This window comes from Rhipicephalus microplus, chromosome 1 (genome assembly GCF_043290135.1).
Source record: "Rhipicephalus microplus isolate Deutch F79 chromosome 1, USDA_Rmic, whole genome shotgun sequence".
Lineage (NCBI taxonomy): Eukaryota > Metazoa > Arthropoda > Arachnida > Ixodida > Ixodidae > Rhipicephalus > Rhipicephalus microplus.
Genome location: NC_134700.1, coordinates 293862785 through 293885183, shown reverse-complemented (window position 1 = coordinate 293885183; position 22399 = coordinate 293862785). Strand labels below are relative to the sequence as shown.

At 44.6% G+C, this 22399-nt stretch overlaps 2 protein-coding genes across 3 annotated transcripts; one reads left to right on the top strand and one right to left on the bottom strand.

The window, feature by feature from the left end:
• Positions 1–505: 505 nt before the first annotated feature.
• On the top strand, positions 506–12143 carry LOC119159419 (glycosylated lysosomal membrane protein B). The gene is made up of 6 exons (XM_037412171.2): positions 506–932; positions 3861–4118; positions 7300–7515; positions 8168–8395; positions 10526–10788; positions 11553–12143. The coding sequence occupies exons 1-6, from the start codon at positions 870–872 to the stop codon at positions 11701–11703; spliced, it is 1179 nt and encodes a 392-aa protein (XP_037268068.2). The 5' UTR covers positions 506–869; the 3' UTR covers positions 11704–12143.
• LOC119159420 (uncharacterized) lies at positions 12135–15058 on the bottom strand. 2 transcript variants are annotated; one of them, XM_075865175.1, is made up of 3 exons: positions 14694–15058; positions 13785–13956; positions 12135–13222 (listed from the first exon to the last, which is right to left on the bottom strand). In XM_075865175.1, the coding sequence occupies exons 1-3, from the start codon at positions 14941–14943 to the stop codon at positions 12817–12819; spliced, it is 828 nt and encodes a 275-aa protein (XP_075721290.1). In that variant the 5' UTR covers positions 14944–15058; the 3' UTR covers positions 12135–12816. The 2 variants fall into 2 exon arrangements, with proteins under 2 accessions (XP_075721290.1, XP_037268069.2); XM_037412172.2 differs by having other exon boundaries at positions 13797–13956; positions 14694–15056.
• Positions 15059–22399: the final 7341 nt, after the last annotated feature.

Below are 22399 nucleotides of genomic sequence, written 5' to 3'. Positions count from 1 at the left end.
ACAACAGTGGGAGGCATCACACATCACACCAGGTATTTATATTTCCACCCTAGCTTCCACAAATAACTTTTTTGTTTCACCACAGCCTCCTAGATTTTTTTGCCTGCCGGATTATCGGCGGTCACTTTAGAAGCGGCCGTCGTCGGAATTATGGTGATGACGCCACTTAAGTAGAGGTGCCGTCAAATAAGTTTTTACGTTACTGAAGCTTATATGCAACAAAAATAACGTAAAAATTGAAATTAATTATAAGTAACCCTACGTAAGTGACGCCGTTATAGATGACTGGCGTTTTGCGCTCATTTAGCAGGCAACCCATCTAAAACAAGACATAGCCTCTGAAACTAGCAAACGTTACAACTGCCAGTTTCAAAGGCCAAGTACAAAAACCCTTGCTTTTTACGTAGGTAGCGCTGCCATAGATGATGGGTGTTTCGCGCTCATACGGCAGGCAAGGGAAATCTAGGAGGTTGTGGTTTAACCGAAACCGAAAGCTCATTGAGCAACCTAAGGCATGGTTCTAGACAAAGTACGGCTAGTGATCGCAGTGATTCCTGAAATTGTTGAATAATCAGCTGGCGAATTTGTTTTTCTCCCAGCTTGGTCCAAGCTCGCGCATGCGCGGGTAACTCCACGAGCCTAAAGTCCCTGGACTTTACACGAGCCTTAGCCCGCCAGCTGCTGGTCGTTGGTCTCGCTTACGACAGGTGACACACACACCTCGTGACTCGCGTTTCTACAGTTACAATCGGCCGAAGGCGTTATCAGCGTGGCCGAATTTCGAGACGGCAACTTTCACTGGCAAGTGTATCAAATGACGGGCGCGTGACTGGGCGTATTGTGTAGGGCTCCGCAAGGTTGTGATAGTCATGATCGCGAAGGTTTTATTCGTTACTCTGCTCGCGACCGCTTGCGCAGCGTATCAACGAAAGGTAAGTTTATTGTACTTGAGCGAACTGGAAGTGTTGGCTTGTAGATAAGCCCGCGCGTTGACTGCCTGTAGGAAAGCTATGATTGATATGTGGGGTTTAACGTCCCAAAAACCACCATGTGATTATGAGAGACGCCGTAGTGGAGGGCTCCGGAAATGTCGACCACCTGGGGTTCGTTAATGCGCACCCAAATCTGAGCCCACGGGCCTACAGCATTTTCGCCTCCATCGAAAATGCAGCCGGGATTCGATCCCGCGACCTGCGGGTCAGCAGCCGAGTACCTTGGCCACTATAATCGCGGCGGGGGGAAAGCTATGATTGTGCGTCCGTATATAAATCGGTTTGCGACTTCATTCAAACGGCGAATTGTGCGTACTCGATAGGCTGACGGCTAAAGCTAAACTCAACTGTGCGCTCCTCCCATTGTTGGCAAGGTTCCCTTAAAAATTTCACCTTGCAACGCTCTCAGATTGAACTGCTCACCCTCACTGAAACGGGATGCTCCATTCTTTCCACAATTGGCTTCAATTATCAGCAACAGGGCCCGAAACAGTCGATTCCGAATGACATCCATAGCTTGATCCACACAGATACTATTTCTAAAGACATTCATCTCGAGTATAACAGGGCCCGGAGCAAAGCTTAGGCTGCAGCTATCGTAAAAGCCTTCACCCACGTACCTGGTGCCACGTTCGTTGACCCAGCTCAAAACTCTAATGGCAAAAGTTTTGTGGCTGTTACCACACGCGATGGAGTCCTTCATCGCGCAACGAGTGTCTCTACTGCCTCAAGTAACGTTGTCGTTCCTGCCTTCAATTTTTTTCCACAACAAATGCACATTTAAGAGACTGCTGATGAAGTGGGCATTCTAGACCCCACCTGTCATACAATTGTGCATTACCCTCGCTCTGCCGTTACTAACTTTTGCAAAGGCCGCATCTCTCCCCAAGCGCTTCACATCCTCTGCCAGGCACCACACTCTAAACACAGTATGATCTCCCTGACATGTATTCCCGCCCATACAGCGCCCTATACAGTACACACACAATTAACACCACGACCTTCTCGTCGAGGCCGCGTGAGGCTCTGTGGAGCTCTACCCTCGATGACCAAACATGGGCGAATCAGCACGCCTGTGAGGCAGCGTCGAGGCAAGCCCTGGACGTCCCCTCGTGGAAGGCCTAGGCCTAGCCGCCTAAGCTTGCTGTTTTTTTTATTATTATTAATGAAGTTCATTCTTCCTTGCAGTAGCCAATCAATAAAAAAAAAAAAAAACGTGGGCTCTAGCATAACCACCTTTATTAAGCAACAAATATCTGTCCATTCATTGGCAGAATTTATTCTGGTTATTTGTTATTGTATACTTTGTTGTACAGGTTGGTGTATATGTGTTACTCAATCTTTAATCATTTCATTTTTGTGACTATTTTTCTTACTCAAGTAAGAACTCTGAGGTAATTAGAGAGAGGCATAAAAATTCATAGTTTTCAATCTTACCTGGATCATTTTTTCCCACCTTGATTCGCTGTAGCACATTGATCAAGCATGTAACAATTTATTGACTGGGCAGGAGACCAAGCACACTGCAAAAAGATTGCCTTCATCATCGCACAGTGATTTTGACATGTAAAATTGCAGATTTTTTTTATTTTCGAGATGGATTTAAACTACAGCAAGCTACTGCACAATGTCAGCACTCGAAATGCCAAAGGCCTACGTGCTGTGCTATATGTCAGTATAAGTTTAGGTGCGCCAGATGGCGAAGTCTTCTGGGCCCGTCACTGCGGTATGTCTCATAATATCATGGTTTTTGCACGTAAAACCGCAGTAGTAGTAACTCTTCACAATAAACTAGTGCAGTACAGCTTGTCAGTAAACAAGTAGTAGTAAAGTACATGTAATTTATCAACAGATTAGTAAGTGTGTCCTTTTGGTAATTTTGTAATATTGTTGATCTTTTTTTGCCTTACTACGATTGTGAGATGAAAGCCTATCAACTTGCCAGAGTGTCCAAAGTCTCTTACACATGGCTCTCATCATACTTGACAAGTGCTGATTAGGGAAGCATCAAGTGGGCCATCTTGTTTAGCCCATGATACCAAATGGAATTGTCAAATATGCAACACTCGGTTTGCTCCCGCTGGAGGGAAAGCGTACAGCTACTTGATGAGAGCGTGTAATGAGGAAGGCGAAACTTCAGATGTTTGTTCTGAGAGGAGAAGGTAGCCAACAGGCATTGTCTGGCAGACCCTTTATTTCCATAAACAGTGACTAGAAGAATTAACTCTCTTTCATACAGAAATAAAAATACGATAGAAGAGATAGTTTGAAGCATAATAGCTGTTGACTAGTTGAATGAGAGGCCCCAACCTATGCAGTTGGAACTGAGCTGTTGGCTAGAAAATGAAATGCCATGATTTAAAATCTTCAACTTGACTTTTCTCGGTGTGCACTTTATGGCCAGTTTGCAAAGTACGTAAAAATTTTTTGAGGCTGTAAATATGCATGGAAAAGGTCTATGGATGTTTTCAATTTTTTTATTGTGGCTAGAGAAAAAAAAAAGTGCAGTTTTCTGGATTACTGTACCTGCAACCTTCTCCAAGTAATATGGTTCTCCGGGAAAAAGGCATGAAATTATGAATTGCTGCTGTAGTCCTGTAATAATATTGACTAGCAGAAAAGCATTTCATCATCTCATCTTTTTTAAAATAATTATCTAGAGGTGATCCGCTCATTTGTGTTAGGGTAATAAAATTTAAAACGTGTTCTCATTGCCAACGAGACAAAAGTTCCTGGTAAATTTTGTTAAAATTGGCATGTTAATTCAAATGCTGATTTTTCAGCCCCGCATCGATCAAAACTTTGGCTGTTTTCATACTTCTATAAAGAATGAATTTTTTGAATGATATGCACGCTCTTTAAATTCAGCTCACAGCTCATCTCAATCCATTCTGCGGAGACAAAGAGGTTTGTGGTCTCTGCTACGTCACAGCCGAAGGTTCAAATGACACCCTGCACTATTTTTGGTCTGCACTGGGCACACCAGCTGCACTTGCCATCCAAACTGCACCAGGCACCAAACTTGCCGACATTTCATGGGAATCTCTACGCGGGCACTACCTGAACCAAAAAACCTTCGCATTTGATGGTCCTGTGCTGTCTTCATCAGCTGTTGTCATCTCAAAGGTAAGTAATAGTTGTTTACTTATTGTATTACCACCGGTTGCATTATAGTGGTAAGTCTGAGGTTAGAAGTTCAGTGTCTAGCTCCGACAGCTTGGCTTCTGTGTGGGCAAGGTACAGAAACGCCAGTAAACCTTCGAGTTAGGTGCATTCAAGACCAGCAAGCTGGCAGAATTGATTGAGAGCATGTCATTGCAGAGTCCTCCCCCTCTTGTCTTGCTTTGAGATAGCAAAAGTGAGTGCTGAGGCTTACAGCATAAACTTGTTTTTATTGGCATTTATATTTGTAATGTACAGAGTTATTAATACTTACATTTATTTTTATGCTGTGTGAGATATTAAGGGAATCTCCATACACTGTGCAAATCAATTTATGCAAACTTTTTTTTGATGCTTTTGAGAAACATTATTCTTGTTTGCTATAACTATGTGGAAATATAGACCACGCGACTTGTTTTCGACGGAAAAATCCGTGCTCAATGTGATCTCGTATGGTTCTTCAGCAGAGCTAATCCTAATTATACTTCAAGCCAGTAAGAAAAATGATAGCGGCATTGTGGGGTCACTTGTTGGGTCCTAGTGTTACACATATAGCCAAGACATATAGCAGACAATAGGGCCTTCATCTAGCTTATTATACAATACAAGTAGCATCAGCAATTTGGACGGGAGTGACAAAGAAAGCTGAATTCTAAAATTTAAGCGGAGCACTATTTTTTGGACCTTGATGCAAACTATTGCTTTACCTATCATGAAAGTTGATGCTGGAATGAGAGGTCTTTTTTACAAAAAGGCGATATTATCTGATTGGCAGTGGCCCCTTCAGATTTTTTGGATATTCTTCATGCCATCACACTCTCGTATAGCGGCAAAACTGCCTTTCAGGCTTTACTACGGTCGCAATAGCCCTCTCCCTGTTTGTAAACAGTGTGACGTCTCTGCGGGCCCGCCATACCCTCTCCCGAAGCAGGTGCTGGTTGGCAAGAAAGTTTCGCCAGTGGCATCTTTCTGCATAGCAAAGCTACGTGTCTGCATTCCTTCGACAGAAGTTTCTACATTTCTATGTCCTAAAGTTACAGCTCTTGACAGAAGGGGGCAGCGGAAGGGTCAGTGCTCATAGTGTGGATATTTGGTCGTTGATGAATGGATGGAGAAACTTTATTTAGAGTACTGAGAGATGCAACTTGCACGTAGTGGACTTCACCCACGTATGAAAATCTGATCTTTTTCGAAAGCAAACGTTTTTAATGTACACTGACTGGCACTTTGAGAAATATTTGCATGGCATGGATGTAAACTTATTCCATTTCCATCGTGGCATGTGAATGCAGTTTTAAATGAGGTACAGCATTAGCGGCAACATGGTTTTGAGCTGGTGCGCGACGTCACTCAGTGCGCAAAAGTCTGACCAGAGATGAATGAAAAAAAAAAAAAACTTCTTGCCGTGCGTTAAGCTGAGGTTAACGTATCCTCGTGAAAATTTAAGTGAAATTCTGCCGCTGCATTTCTCAATAACCAAGTCAAAATTCAAGTGATGTAAAACGTGACAACTAATATTACAAATCATATTATCTTGCGCAGTTACCTTGCTGCATTTGACACCTATAACGTGTTTTCGTACATAGTATATTGCTCCTTTAGGCCTGATACACAAACTTCTAATGCGCATTGTCACTTCATAAGAATCGAGCCCTAAAAATACAAAGTAGATACGAAACAAACATGTCCGCTGTTTACGTTAACACGTATCAGGTATCCGATAATACGAGGTATAGCCGTGGTGAAATGTATATGCAGAATCGACAACGCTATAACATGCTTATAGCTCATGCGTAGTCGTATATATCACCCGGAGATCATGCATTTTTATATTGCTGCACACCGCGCAAAATTCGCGTAAAATTCATTTTTATCTTCACTAAAATGTCAGATCGTAAAGTTCCATTGACAACCTGTTACTGCAACAGGCCCACAACGAATACCAGTGTTTTCGAAAACAGGACGCATCGCGTTATTCACACTGCACACACCACGCACAATATTCCCAGTTTCACCTTCCGTAAAGGTTAACCAATATTGTCAATGCCTTTCAATGCATACTACACGCCACTGTCAACACTGCACATTTTTGAAGATGATGCCGCTGTTTCTCGCTTAGGCCATCACGTGTGTTCACTTCTCCGAGATAAACAGCCAGCCACCGTGGCAAATATTTCATTGCGCACTTTACCACACACCTAGATGTTCTCTGACACATACCACAGCTAATGTTTCCACTGTGAGATGAAGATTAAGCTTTCAAAGAGAAAAAGAAAACTTGTCCCGAGCGACCGCACCCCACTCTGCCACCGACTAGAGTGTTTTTGCCAAGCGCCGCCTCGCATGTGCACCGGTGACGTCACGCTGTGACGTACCCCGGTAGAGGTCTATTGTATTGACTCAAAGAAATGTTGGTTCTAACATAAGATGCAGCGAAAATGGGGGCTCGTTTAATGCTGTTTTTTACCTGAACTTCGGGCAGGAAGACAAAAAAATTCAGATGTCAAAGATTTTTAGCATCTAAGATCTCAGATGTTCTTATATATTGATGTCTAAGAGGCTGAATTCGAACTCTGGACTCGAAAGGAGCACACCCCTGTCCACCACATCAGTTTGGCTTCCACAGAAGTTGAAATAGTAGGAGAGGCTGAAGAAATAGTATCTGACTTTCATGTGTAAAGTGTTGTCGGCAACACTTCGGCTGCACTAAATCATGTAGATAAATACAATTCGGCCTCTGCTTTGCCTCATTCCTGATAAGACAAGTATGAAACACCACCCTACTGACGTAGCTGAAAGAAACACTTTCATGTTGCTATCTTATATAAATATACTTAGAAATCCTCACCAACTTTTTTTTCTGCAATTTCTCTTCAAGGTATTCAAAAAATATTCTAGAAGTGTTTGAGCAATATTCAAAAAATATTCTATTGGGCTTGCACTCGCACTTTAATGTTTGAATTCTCTTTGCACCAAAAATTTTGCTTTTCGCACAGCTCTACTAAAAATACATGTAACCATGAGTGTCTTTATACGTATGTACACATATAGAGAATGTAACAAAAGGCCCGTTTGCTGAGCAATCATTTGCTTATGCATGCCTGCTGGAATTCGGTTTTCTTATTAGCTTGAGTTTTCATTTCAGCTTTTTGAGTACAATGACCCAGAGAACAAGGCTCATCTAAATACCGCTCTGAAGAATGGCACCCACTACATTGACCAGACCAAACTCCTGTGGAAAGAAATTCGTGGCTGCACTGGAAATGGAAGCAGCTTGGTTACTTCCACGTTTGTTGCTTACGGAACCAGCTCGGATAAAGATGAAGGGTTTTTCTTGGGCAATGGCACCATTCAATTTACGGTAAGAATGTCATTCCATCTGGTATATCGGCACTGGGTTCTTTGCGAACCTAGTAGTACCAATTGCGCTGTAAGCTTAGAGCATTGATGTGCTGTTTCTTGCGTTTCCTTCATTATAACTGGTCATCATATATTGTAGCTCTGTTTGTATCTAGTAAGTTCTGACCCCTGCAGTGGTCCTTCAATAACTGATATCGTGCACTATACTACGTGTGAAATGAAATACGGCACTCGTGGCTTTATTATGATGGGCGATAAAGTGTAGTTTGAGTTTCATGGCTTGCTTAGTATTGAGTTTAGTTTGTTCTGCAGCTAATTACTAATTATGCTTTTTGAAAAAGCTGTCGTCCTAGTCATTTTTGCATACACCTTTTATGAATGCGTACAATGTCAATAATTCTTGACAAAATTTAATGTGCCTTCAGTGGAGGCCTTCTTTAGCTTGGCACTTTACATAGCCCAGTCACATAGCCAGAATAAAGCTTGCACATTTGTCATAAACCAAATCATAGCAAAGCATGCTTTTAACTCTTACTAACTTTATTTCTGTAGGAACATTAGCCGCCTAGTTGTTGAAGTGCATGACAAGCAATGCAGCTAATCTTAGCTTTAAGTGGCTTGCTGTACTGGTGTTCTTTTTTTTTTTTTTTCAGCTTGAAGTTCAGGACAACGATGGCCATGACATCCAGTTTCCACATCTCCTGTACACAAGCAATAGTAGCCAAATTCAGCTCTCTTTGCTCAACCTTTCACCGCAACTAGGCAAAACATCACAATTTGGATTCGAGCTCACCATTCTCGATGACTCATCTCATAATGGCTCCTACGGTGTCAGCAGTATCAGAACTTTCGATGATGAGTACACACCAGGCGTCTTTACAGTGAGTAATGCCAGTGAGTAGTACAGTAAGTGATATCTCAACAAAGTATGTGGTGGTTGGATAGATTCTTCAACATGCATGCGCATGAGGCAAGTGTCTGGCACTTCTGCATGTCTGCTTTATGAGCAGACATGTCTGTTTTATCATATGACATTTGCATCAGAGAAAACATGTGCCAGTAAGTTGCTTTTGCTTCATCTGAGGCTCCTTTCCCTTTGCTATCCATGTGGCGTTCACAATAGAAAAGATTCCTCATGAAGATACTATTTGCTTGAACAAGTATTATATTACTCTTTGAAGATGTTTGAGTGCCAGTGAACAAATACACAATAAGGAAGTTATTACCAACAGAACACACTAAATTTAACGCACTATACACTCAGAAGTACAAGTTGTCATTGTTTTGTAGAAGGAACTGTAGAGGCAGATGGGACGTCTTAATGTGTGCTAAACAGAGTGTTACTTGAATAGAAAAGTTACATTATATCGCCATGTATTCATTCGCTGCCAGGAGTACAGCTTCTTTTCTTTGTATAGTGACTGAGGTCATAGGAACATAGGTAACCAGTTTGAGTGTTCAAAGCTATGCAAGCTTTCTGGCTATCAACCTCTTCAACGAAGAAGTGGTCTTTTTGAATAAATCACTGTGGTGTGATAATCAGGTGCGACACGATTGTGCATGGCTAGAGACTGGGTGTTTAAAAAGCTTGTTTTTGGAGTTATAAATAGGCAGAAAAACAATGCTTTAGGCTTCCAAAATCATAAAAATAAGAACAATAAATTTTAACGCAAAGTAAATACATTCATACCTCGATTTAACAAACTCAGATATAACAAAATATCTGTTATTTAGAAGTGAATGAAGAATAGTCTTGCAATAGGAATATCTCCTTATAACAAATTTTCGGTTTTAACAAACTTACTTTGTATAAGATGCAGCTTTGTTATAATGAGGTTTGACTGTAATTAAAGAAGGTTTGACTGTAATTAAAAAAAAAGACAAGCATTACTTTTATCTGTAACATGAATAGAAAAAATACTACTGCTTAAGAAGGTACAAAGCGTCAACACCTGAAAATGGACATGGAACTGTGCTTTGTGCCGCACGGTTTGCATACAGTTTAATCAACACACTCCTAGGTGTCATTTCAGCATGTTTGAGAAGGGCAGTGCAGGGGCGGATAGCGAGGTTCCTAAAAGACCAGAATTGAGGGATTTCTCCTATTGGTTGGATTGAGTCATGTAGAGCCAATTTCTCTCCTGGCAGTGAAGTATTGGTGTAGCCAGAGAGAAGGCGGGGTGGAAGCAGGTTACAAACTTTTTCTCCCAAAATTTTCAGTTTCACATGTGTGTATATACATGCACACATAACAAAAGCATGCACAAACATACATAAAGTATAGTTGAACCCCCTCCCCACCAACCTCTAAAAAAATATTTGCAACTACCTTACTGTGGCGAACACCTTACAAAGTAAATTAGAAATGAAACGAAATTCGCGTGCGTGTCACATTTGTCGTTGTTTTTGCTCTTCACTCTCCTTTCCATTGGCGGCTCTTTGCGGTGTCGAATTTGCCAATCATTGGTGTGTTTCAATTCACTGCTGCTAGCGATTGTTTCTGGGAGTTGCTATAGGTTGGACCCTATATTTCCCAACAGTCAATGTTACGCTGTAGCATGAATAAAGGTCTTGAACTGCAGCTGGAAACGGAACTGAGAATAGATAGTATTCATACAAGCTCCAGTTTTGCAAATAAGTATTTGCAACCATATAGGCACAAACGTCAAAAGTAAGCATTTAAAGGCACTATAAAAACACTGTAAAAGCCCTAAAAGCTCTTCTTTAACTCTAATTCGGGCTCGCATGTCGAAGTGGTACGATAGAAGTGCAAGGAACAAAATAGGCTTCTGCCTAAAATCTGGTCTTTATGCATGGCATACAGCAAGTGAATTATTCTAGGAATAAACTATTGGAGTCAGTGTCTTTATTCTGGTGCTTTACAACTGCACTGCTGCTTTTATTAACTATAACATGCGTTTGGCTTATTCCAACATGCACCTGCTCAACTGCTTTTGGTACAATTGAATAATTGTGCTTTCTCTCATTGTTTCACTCTTATCACATTGCAGAACGTGGCCCTATTTGACAAAAATGCCTCATCCACTTTTTATCTCCATTGGAAGCCAGTCTGCTATCGTGACCCAGGAAGAACAGTGACACTATCAGTCGATGCTGCATATCAAAACCTCACCTACTCAGCTAGCTGGTGGAACTTCAATGTGGCGACAGCATGGCTCTCGAACAGGGCACCCAATGTAGCCTCTTCAGCAGTCACTGTGACCTTTGGCTCAGAAGGTGATGGCTGGTACCAGGAAAACAGCTATGCTACTTGGTGAGTAAACATGAAATTCAAAGATGCCTTCACTGGACACTCTGGCCTCAAAAGGTCTCATTGGGATGCATTGTAAGTATTGGAAACATCTTAGGTTTTCAACAGAGCATGGAAAGTGGCACTTTTTTTTCCTTGAACATGGTGTAAATTTTGTTAACTAGAAACATTTATGATGCACTAATGACACAAAATGAAATTTCAATTTAAGGTACGTGCAAGATCCAAATAACTAGTCAAAAAGAACATGGCATGGCATTATAAAATAATAAATTCAGTAGAACCCTACTAAGAATTTTCTATTCGTGGATTTTCCTGATTGTTAAGTTGTGTATGTTCCATCTTGACATCTACTCTTCACCTAGGTGCAATGTCTGTAGCAGACACAGCCAAACAACATGTGTGGTGAAAGCATAGAGTACATATCTTTTTGACAAAGGCTATACTAGATTCCAGCAGCAGAGGTGTGTGTTGCTATTGTATACAGCACCTCCTGCTGTACATTTAAACGTGTTGCATTCAGCTGTCAATCCCCAAAAAGTGCTGAAATTTTACAGCCAAGAGTAATTGTGGCAAGGTCCGCTTGAAGAGTACTTGCAGCGACTATTTGTTTTTGCTTGTAACTTCTGCTTTAAAAACTTTCCCTCCTAATGTCTTTTTTTTTTTTTAAGTGTGGTGGAGGATAGTGTGCCTCTAAAATGGCATCATTACTTATGCTCGTTCATTACCACATATAACAAGTAACATGGCTTGGTCTCTATGTGCAGGGCCATGTCAAGTGGGTTTGGAGTGCGGCCCCTTGAGCGCATTTCTGCGACAGTGCTATCGGTTACCTCAGTTGGACTCGGAATTCCTGGCATCATCGCACTAGGCACCGTGATTTACGTGTCAGTTCACAAGCCGGAGCCAAAATTGTGATCCACGACACATCTAGCGGAATGGACAACCTACGTTCGCGATTCTCAGGAGAAGAACTAGTGCATGCAATGCAGTGTTGCTGGAACCACTTGACTTCTCTCCATCTGCGGTCACAGCTAGTCCGTATTGCCCATGCAGTTGGGCACCACTACATATAACATTATCTCATAATTAAGCCTGTACTGATGTGCAGTATACCTACCATTTTTGTTGTTTTCAGCTTGTTTACTCATTTTGTTTTATCATCTGACGTTTCACAGGTAGATTGTGCAACAATTGACCCAGCTTTGTTCCTAAAACTGTAGTACTCTCCGACTTTTTTTTTAAAGTGAATTTTTTTCAAAATACAAGCCAGTTAAGAACATTTAATTAGTTGTTTTTTTCTACATTGAGAAAAGAAAATGTGATAGCAATAAAGAAAAATGCACAACTGTCAAAAATGGTCATTTATTACTGCAAATGCTTTGCTAAAAAGGAAAAAAAAAAGGATGGAACTTGCACAGTACTGAAAGGCACTTGCAACTTCTTTCTAATGTTCCAGAGATCTGAATTCGCATGGCAGCATATACAGCTCATTTTCATTATGACACATACAAACAGACATTGGCACCTAAACAGCAACAGTGTGGAATTGATTCCACAAAATGGCACTCGTGGAGTGTCCTTGGCACATGTTGGAAAATATCACTGTCTTTGGGACGCGGCAACAAAACTTGATGTCTTGCACCTGGCAAAACTCTCCATAGTCTTCGTCGGGCTGTTCTATGACTACAATAAAATAAATCCCTGAATGTCATAGCCAGCAACTTGGTGTGGCCTAGATGATCAAAAAGTTCTTGAGTGACACAGTGCATCAGAAAATGAACCAAGAGCGGTGACTGTTGCGACATTGTGTTTGCCACTTCAGGAAGTGGTGTGCCGCATTTCTCTGCTCTTGGTTTTGATGCCCACCAGACTCTGATATTATTTCTGATGCTTCACTTCTATAGCTGCTGTGTCCAGCTAAAAAGGCACGGAATGCTCATTTTTTTATGACGATGCTGGTCCCACGTTTCCTTTGGTAAATATGGCACTTGAGCGAAGAACAAGACATGGAGCATCGCTCGACAGTGGTCATTCGCCGAACTCGAGCAGTGCCAAGTCTTGCAGTATCTTGACTTTGGCGAGGGCCTTCTTCTTTAAGGAAAGGCGCCTCAGGGTAGGCACAATGGAAAGTGCAAAGTACTCATCTTCGTCTAGTGGACGGTTAAGGATACCGAGTACCTCAGATTCAAAAGAGTCCATCGACTCGGTGTTAAGGACGGGTTTCTTTTCCGGTGGCTCTGGACTCTGGTGCAGCCTTAGCGGGGCATAGTCCTCGGGCGCTGTCTGTGGAGAGGCCAGTACCATTTTAGGGCAGTGGGAATGAGCAGGAGGAGGGCCTTCGGGTGTAAAACTGTCTTCCATGACAGCTGGCTCACTTCCATTGGAGTAGCGGTCTAAAGACCCCGTGTCTGCAATACCCAGCGGTTGTTTGGCTCTGGAATGCAAAAAAAAAGAGAAAAAAAAATCAAGATAGAACTGTTAGTGAAAACTTCGCGTACAATTGCCGTGGTTTTACATTTTATAACCACAATCTCATTAAGAGAGAGGCCATACTGGAGGGCTCTGTAAATTTCGACCAACAGGTGTTTTCTTTAACTAGCGCCTAAATTGGAGCACACGGGCCTCTGGCATGTTGCATCTGTTGAAATGCGGCCGGGATTCGATCCCGCGACCTTCAGGTCAGCAGTCGAGCACCATAACGACTAAACCAATGGGGTGCGATGCGTTTGCAAAAAATGCTCAATCAAAATTTCGTTTCATGCTGAAGAAACCCAAACCCGAAATATAATCGAAAGGATTCGCTCTGCGCGTGATCTTTTGGGTAAGTCAGAGAATCGTTTCATGCTCCTATGCGTTCCACTTTAATTATCGGGAGCTGCTAGTCGCACTACTATCTCGGTGAAACTCCTCTCGGCCGCTCAAGTGGGAGGGTTGCGCGCGCAGTAAACACCGAGAATAATATCGAAAAATAAAAAAAAAAGTTCAAAAGCACTGACCTACGCACTGACCTTGCAGCTCTTCCGCAGTCTTTGTAGAAGTCCAGGGAATTGAAGTAGGCCCATTTGCTCTTGCGTGTTTCCCACGGTAGCTGGCTCGGATGTTCCAACGCCCTGAGTTCACGTATGTACCGGTCCCGGAGTGATTTCCATAGGCGCTGGCAGTCGTCAACTGCGATGCGTAGAAACAACCGCAGGGTTAAATAATAAACTTTATATAAACCGCAAAAACAAAAAGAGGAGTTGAAAAAGAACAAGGCAGCAACCCGCGAGCCCAGCACGGATATCGCAGCGGCAACAGCTACCTATGCGGTTAGTTGGTATATCATGACGATAGTTATGAGAACAAAACGACGACACAGAGACAAGAAGGACACGAGCGCTTCACTTTTATAGCTGCTGTGTCCAGCTAAAAAAGGCACGGAATGCTCATTTCTTTATGGCGATGCTGGTCCCACGTTTCCTTTGGTAAATATGGCACTACCTATGCGGGCCACGTTTAGGGTGGCCCAAGCCATATCCCAAGTTTTCAGGCATCATTCCGCCGACAACACTTTTCAAGGCTTGATCGCGCTCATCGTCGTCATGTTCTCGTGTACAAAGTTGGCTTGCCGTTTTAAATGTCGCGGATATCTCCGAGCGCCAATCAAACCGAGATAAAACAGAAAATAAAAAAGGGTGAAGCAGCATTCAAACAGTGCGCGCTTCCGACAGTCACGTGAAATGCATGCAGTCTTTGTTCAGCAGAGCCAGCGACATGATTCGGTCATGTTTACTCCCAGTTGACAGCCTCGGCCGTGCAATGCACGATAAACGGTAGGCGAAAAAAAAATGTAAGCAGGCACGTCGGCGACGACAGCGAGTCGGATCTCGGCGGTGCAAATACTCGACGATGAACTTGTCACTTACCGGTTTCCATGCCAGTTTCTTGCTTGACCATTTCCCAAATCTCCCTCTTTTTGTCAACATCCCGGTAGCCGAGACGTTTGCAGTCGTAAAGTATGGGATGCTTCTTGACGCTGGATATAAACGCTTCGACAGAATCTGGAGCCATCGCGCTCGCCGGCTGCGGTGCGTCTGTACGTGTTGCGCGCGCGACGTTGAGTAGCGACCCTCGGTGGCGGCTAAGCGCTAGCGGCCAAGCGCGGCCAGCGTCCATGCACTGGACAAAGGAAAGCGAAGCTGGCGCTCTCGCCACCCGCCGCACAGACAGACACTGACCCCCGCCGCCGATGGAGCGGCAGCAGTGAACACCCCCCCTCTCTCTAACCAACACACCCCTGGGGATGGCGGTGCCCGCCGACCAGCGCCAGAGCGCTCCGCCCCCCCCCCCCGCTACCCACCTTCCAACCCTCTTTTGCTTTCCGAGTCCCCCTCGTGGCCTTCCCCGCGACCGGACCGCACCTTCCAAGAGAGAATAAAAAAAAAAAAACCTAATGAACAATAAAACAAGCAAGATTCCTCCCAGCGACGTTTTACGCCGCGCTACATCGCGCGGCGCTACCCAAGTTCCCGAGAAACATTCCAGACAAAAACGGGCCAGCCGCGCGCTTCGAAGGGCCTGCTCCTAATTACGCCGAAGCCGAGCATCAGCGGTGTCTGCCCGCTGCCTGTTTACTTGATGGCGCGCCGCTAACTTGGTCCGCGCACGCGGCCAAGCAAACAGCCAGAAAGAGCGGCCGGGTGGCGGGGTGGGGGGCGAATGCAGCCCTCCCGGCTGCCGTCCGGCGGCGACGACGCTCCGAGCGTTGCAGCGGCCGCCGTCGCTGGTTCAAAGATCCGGAGTCCCCCCTACGACCGCGGCAAGCAAAAAGTGTCACGCGCAGAGAAGCCAGCCCCCGCAGCGGCGAAGGGGGGTCGCAGCGAGGGGCGGCAGAGAAGACGCCCCAACGTCAGGCTTGCAGCAGCAGGCGCCGCCGGCCTTCGCGGGTCGGTCCTTTCGCCGCCGCCGGATAGGCCGGATAGGCCGGCGTAGCGCCGCTGTTTTTCTCGGAAAAGGACCGACGCTCCCCTCTCCGCGCGTCTGCTGCGAGCGGACACGCCGCCGCTGCCGCCGTGAACGCGACGACCCAGCTAGCGCGGACCCAAGCAAAAAGAGCCAGCGAAAGCTTACGGCGTGCCCTCGCCGTACGCTTCGCTAGCTCTTCCCCTCGAAAAGAAACTGAAAAGGACGCTGCCTGCGGCACCCGAGGGGATGGGGGAAGAGGGGGGTGCACCCACGACTTGAGCTAGAACCCCCCTTGCCTCCTGCTGCTTTTGGTCTGTCGCACCACCGCCCGGCTCCCCCACTGCTGCTGGCTGCTGATACGGCTGCTAGCGTCGGCGCCAGGCACGGACAGCAACTGCTGGCACTCCTCTCGCGGCCGGGGGTCGTGAGGGGAGCCCTTTCCCTCGGAACAGTCCCCTTTTCAACTTCCCCTGGTCCGGAAGAGGAGAAAGGATCCCATTTTGCGCCGCCATTGACGCTGAGCTGCGTCGTCCAGGTTTACGACATATTCCAAGGCTCTGCTGTAAAACTCGTTTCAAGCGACTGTGACATGGCACCATGGTCCTACTAAGTTTGATTTTGTTTGTCGATGGCAGCAGCTTGGGCGTCTCTCGGGAACCGCTCGCTTGCGGCTTCGAGTGCTTACGAGCGGAAAGATAATCGTGTTCGCAAGCGAGGGACGGTAAGAGCAATGAGGGGTAAACTGAAGTAGACTGATTCCAAGAAATTATACAATGGCGAAGTGCGCTTTCGACGTAAATCCGCTCTACGACTCAAAACATGTGTGGTGTCTTCGAAAAATGGTCAGGAGGCCAGCGAGCTCGTTTCACGTGGTGGTGCAGCAGCTGCGCCGCGCATGTCTAGCTGCAGGTGAACGAAGCATAGAAGAGGCGAGACATGAAGCGGTCTGCACTCTAAAGTATCACCCGACTGAATTGGGTCTGTACGAAATCCGGCAGATCTCACGTACCTGAGAGTCGACGTTATGCGAAGCATGCGCAGGGAAAGTGACCGTGTTGCAATTTTTTGTTGAGCGACACGTTACGAAATGGCGCTAAATATATGTACTATTGTTACACACACAGACATACGTTGAAGAGTTGAAAATGTTGATATAACCAGCTGTTTGCACTTGCACAACGATGCCAACTGGAACATGCGTATTAGCAACACCAGAAGCTGATATGAAGCGCGGATACTCACGAAGATGCTTGTCCTGGAGACTGCTACATAAATCAACTTCAGCGCATGGCAACTAACCACAATTGACGCCAACCCGACGTGACGGCTGTATGAAAGTAGTACATAAGTAATGTTTATAAAATTGGATAAGCAGAACTGCAACCGCTATAGACGTTTCACGAAGATTAGCTTCTATTTGAAAAGTAGTTCCGAGACGCGTAGCTCTGTGGTAAAATGCTTCATTGCCACGCAGAATGCTTGGGTTCGATTCCAGCTGGAACCCTGACATTTATTCTTTGCATTCCTCGGCTCAACGTTACCGATGTCGGGTATTTCGAAATGCTCACCTGTTAAAATTGACCATGTGTGTTCTCGTCGTTCCTGGGTAGACACTAAGTGTCAATCACCAGTGGCACATACCCGCATACCAGCGGCACATACCCGCCCGTGGGTATGTGCCACTGTCTGGCGAGAAGAGTTTGACGACGTACGCGACTGGATTGTGACATTATTCATGTCTTGACCAGCGCGTCATATTCGTCAGACCATGTTACGCGTCCATGCTAATTTTGGTTCACGCCAAGTTAAGGAGGTGACCACGAGAGCATCCAAACGTTAGCGTCTAGATAGATAGATAGATAGATAGATAGATAGATAGATAGATAGATACGCTCAATGTCGTTGAATTTCGCTAAGAAATGCTTCGCATTTAAATGTGTATGTGGCATTCTCGTTGGTCTTGCAATTTTTATTTTTTATTTACTACATATTGCGGTCTTGAAAAGACCAAGCAGGAGAGGCACAAAAATTAAGTGGAAAACACACGTAAGCATGATAGATGAATGATGTGCACAAAATACAAGAAGATAAGTACATTATACAGAGATTTATAGATGAACTTACACACAGGTTAATACGACCTTCAGAACAACGGAGATGAGTCTATCTCCCTATTACACATTCACAATTGCAATAAACAGTAAAACAAGTCGCGTACAGACTACAGTACAGACAATATGACACGCTCAAAATGGTAAATAGACTGAGGTGTGAAGATCACTTGAGGCAGTGAATTCCATTCCGATACTGTACGTGCAAAAAAAAAAACAAATTCTTGAACATGTTTGTGTGGGCTCGATACGAAAGCGAATTGTGCGTGCGCCGATGTCTCGTGGGGCGCGATTGAAATGGCTGAATGTATACCGATGCATTTACCTTTGTGGAAACAGTATAAACAGCAAACAGCAGTTTCAGCTTATCGATTTTTTCGTCTATCTTCCAGTGTTGAAATGCTATTCGCCAGCATTAGAGAAGTTGGTGAGTCAGTGGTCCTATATTTGTTGAAAATGAAGCGAATAGCGCGTCTTTGCACCATTTCAAGCGCAATCATTTAATTGGTGGAGCTCGATGTCTCGATGTATATGATTATGAGAAACGCCGTAGTGGCTGGCTCCAGAAATCCTGAGCACCACGAATTCTTTAACGTTCACCAAATACCAGAACACGAGCCTCGAAAATATCCGCCTCCGCCGGAAATGCGGCCGGGATTCGATACCTCGGCCTGCGCGTAAACAGACACGCACTGTCCATAACTATAGAACATCGTAGCCCCCCCCCCCCCCCCTCCTCCGCCTTTGAACAGTCGTGTAATAAATGTTTCGCCGACATGTTTCTCTTTCTAACTTCTCGCATGTGTTTGTATGTATGTGTGCGTTTTCTGAAAGCCTCGGGCTCTTTCATCCTTGCGAGTTTCCGCCAGAAAATATTACCACACACACTAAACATTTGCTTATATTACGTTGAAAAACTACGATATTGTTACGAGGCACACCAGAGTGGGAAAATCCAACTTAATTTTGACCACATAAGTACACGCGCGTTTTTTCTTTTCCTGATTTTGCCTTCCCTGAAAAACGCGGTCGCGGTGAACGGGAACCCGCACCTTCAGGCTTAGCACCAAGGACCACACATTATCGAAATATGCAAAGGTTAACTTCACAATAGAGAAAAAAAAAAAAAAAAAAAGCAGGGACAGTAACAGTTCATTGGTGACATACTTTAATAAATAGCGAAAGAAATAATTGGTGATAAACTTGATTACTCCTCGCAGATGACTATAATCTCTCTCTCTCTCTCTCTCTCTCTCTCTCTCTATATATATATATATATATATATATATATATATATATATGTGTGTGTGTGTGTGTGTGTGTGTGTGTGTGTGTGTGTGTGTGTGTGTGTGTGTGTGTGTGTGTGTGACCACATTTCATCTGAAACTATATATAATAGACTGGAATGGCGTAGAGTCAACAACTGGTACAAAGCAAAAACGCACAGACAAGCGCCAACTTCCAACTAAATTTTTTTGTTGAAAACAATGAAATGTATCCAAAGAGACTACAGAATCTTGAACAATTAGAATCAAGCAAGGTCATAGACTACAGACATGACTAATTAGCGTAAGAAACAGCGGACAGGGCGGATACAACTGACAGGATGCTGCACTAATAGTCAATTATGTCTGTATAGTGAAGAAAGACGCACGGACTAGTCCGACTCGCTTCTTCAATAAGCTTTTTTTTTTTTTAGAAAACGCAAAACATTTCGAGACACACAACACCGTGGCGATGTTTCTTGCCTTTTGTGTGGGCAGCGGCATTATTGCCTGAACGCGCGTGCGGAGAAAGTCTATGTGAATATTTCGCAATCAATCCTTGCGCGTCGTGTCGTCTTACCGCCTCGCTAGGAAAGCCAACGGGTGCCGCTGCGAGGAATGTGTCTCCTTTAGCAGAACAGCGTTCGAGGAGTGCTTCGGAAATGCATCGAGAACCACACAGTTACTTTAGAAACGCGGGGACTACTTAACGTAGGTGGTCGCAATTGCACAATAGGTAAGAAAGGAAAAGACGTTTACATCGAAAACTGGCCCACACATGATCGCAAATGAGTTATTCGACATACTTATTACTCAATCTTGCACCCGAATACTTACGATTCAACGAACTCTGGCGCATGGCGCACACAGTCACGAGGATTGAGTCACGAGGCACACAGTCACGAGGTGCACCGCATGTGTGTGTGTGTGTGTGTGTGTGTGTGTGTGTGTGTGTGTGTGTGTGTGTGTGTAATAATGTAGTTATCAACACCAGTCATTTTTGGTGGTGTTCGCGTATCATCACTGGATTAAGGAGTCGTGTAACGCCATACCAAATATAATAATAATAATAATAATAATAATAATAATAATAATAATAATAATAATAATGCAAGGCAGTTTAATAGCGACGCCAGGTATTAGGCAGACAGCCGGTATGGACACAAATACTCGAGCAGTCCAGTGCACACGCTCGCGCTTCGCACTCAGGGATGGTCCCGCATGTATACTCCGGTGTATACTTCGGTACAAACTTCGGTGCAAACTTGGGAGTCAGTCCAGGAGAGTGGGAAGGCAGTCGGAGTCACACGAGAGAACCGACGGGGAAAGTGTCCTGAACAAGATCACGGTCGTGGCGATCTTTCTGGAGGGCTTGATTATCGGCTGTGAAGGATCGCGCAAGCTGATGACACTCTTCGGCACGTTCGGCCATTTCAGAAACTGGGCTGAAACTCGGAGGCATCAGAATTGTATGGCAGAATTGTGTCGAGTGTGCTGCATGGGTCACGGCCATATAAAAAAAATGGAGAAAAGCCTGTTGTTGATTAAATCGCCGTATTGTAAGCGTACGTCACGAAAGAGATTGTAGTTATAAGAGGGAAAAGAATAGAAAACTGAGCCCCGTAACTGTCTGCATCAGCGTGCGACACCTCAACAGTAGCTCACAAAGGATGGGTGTGTGGAGGGATTAAAAGTATAGGATTAAAGGTATATATATATATATATATATATATGATTCAAACAAGAAATTCTGTGGGTCCGGTGCAAATATAATCAGGAATAAAGGAGCGCACTTACGAAAATTTGATAATTGTTTACGTTTCGGCCGTGGCACGGCCTTCGTCAGGATATCTATATATATATATATATATATATATATATATATATATATATATATATATATATATATATATATATATATATATATATATATATATATATATATATATATATATATATATATATATATATATATATATATATATATATTGTTGCGTACATGCACGAAGAAAAAGAAGCATACGGTGAACGCACTTGTGGCCCAGAGCGAGAGAGGAAGAAGAGGATCAGGAGGATCTTTAACAAGTCGGCCGCTTCTGAGCTGCCCCTCGCGACCTAATAAACGGCCCCTTTCAACGTCTACATGAATGAATGAATGAACAACTTTATTTATCCCTTGTTTTTTTTTTTTTTTTTTTTTTTTTTTTTTTTTTTTTTACAACTCTCTTTCAAACGTAACAGAGTGGTGGAGGAGCTGGGTAAGCGCTTCAACTACGGAACGATCACTGCCACAGCTTCGACGAAGCCGTCGACTTGCCGGTCTCCCACCATCTGCCGTGAGTGACTTCGACATGCCCGAAGAAGCAGGCGCTTCCAGGACGGCACCATCTGGCCCGCTTCCATACTACCGAGTTCCACCGCCCTTCGGAGGAAAAGCCGAAGAAGATGTCGACGCCTGGCTCACCAAGTACAAACGTGTGGGCAAGTCCAACGGTTGGGATGCAGCCGCTATGCTAGCCAACGTAGTGTTCTCCCTGACCGACACCGCACTGGTATGGTACGAGAACCACGAGGACGCACTCACGACGTGGGATCTTTTTGTTGAAGAGCTCAGGGCGTGTTTCGGCGACTCGGTTGCTAGAAAGAAGCGGGATGAGCAAACACTGTCGCAACGGGCACAGCTACCAGGTGAGACATGCACTACTTACATAGAAGTGTTAAGGCTGTGCAAGGTGGTCTGTGCTACCATGTCGGAAGAGGACAAAGTTGGGCATCTGCTCAAGGGGATTGCTGAGGACGTGTATAATTTCCTAATTGGAAAAGAAAGCCTCAGTTCTGTGTCCGACGTCATTCAGCATTGCCGAACGTTTGAAACACTCAAGATGCGTCGAATCGCGCCCAAGTTTGGTCGGCTGGCTAACGTTACAACTGTTGCCAGTGTGGACATGGATCCTGGCCTCGACCTTTTCTCTACCATTCGACAGATTGTTCGTGAGGAACTGTCCAACCGAGAAATGTCATGTTCGACAGCTGACCATCGCGAGTTGTGTCTGCCACGTGAGGCTATGGATGTGCCTCCTTTGACCCCATGGCAACCGACAATGAGCGCGGCAACTGTGGAGTACAGCCCAGCCCCACAGTCAAGAATGGCAACCAGATTCCCCGCGTCGCGGTATGACCGACGCTCTCAGCGCATGCCTCCTCGACACCCGACGTCTCGGTACAATGCACCCACCCAGTACATCCGTCACACAAGAGCAAATGATGACGCTCTAATCATCGACGAGCGAC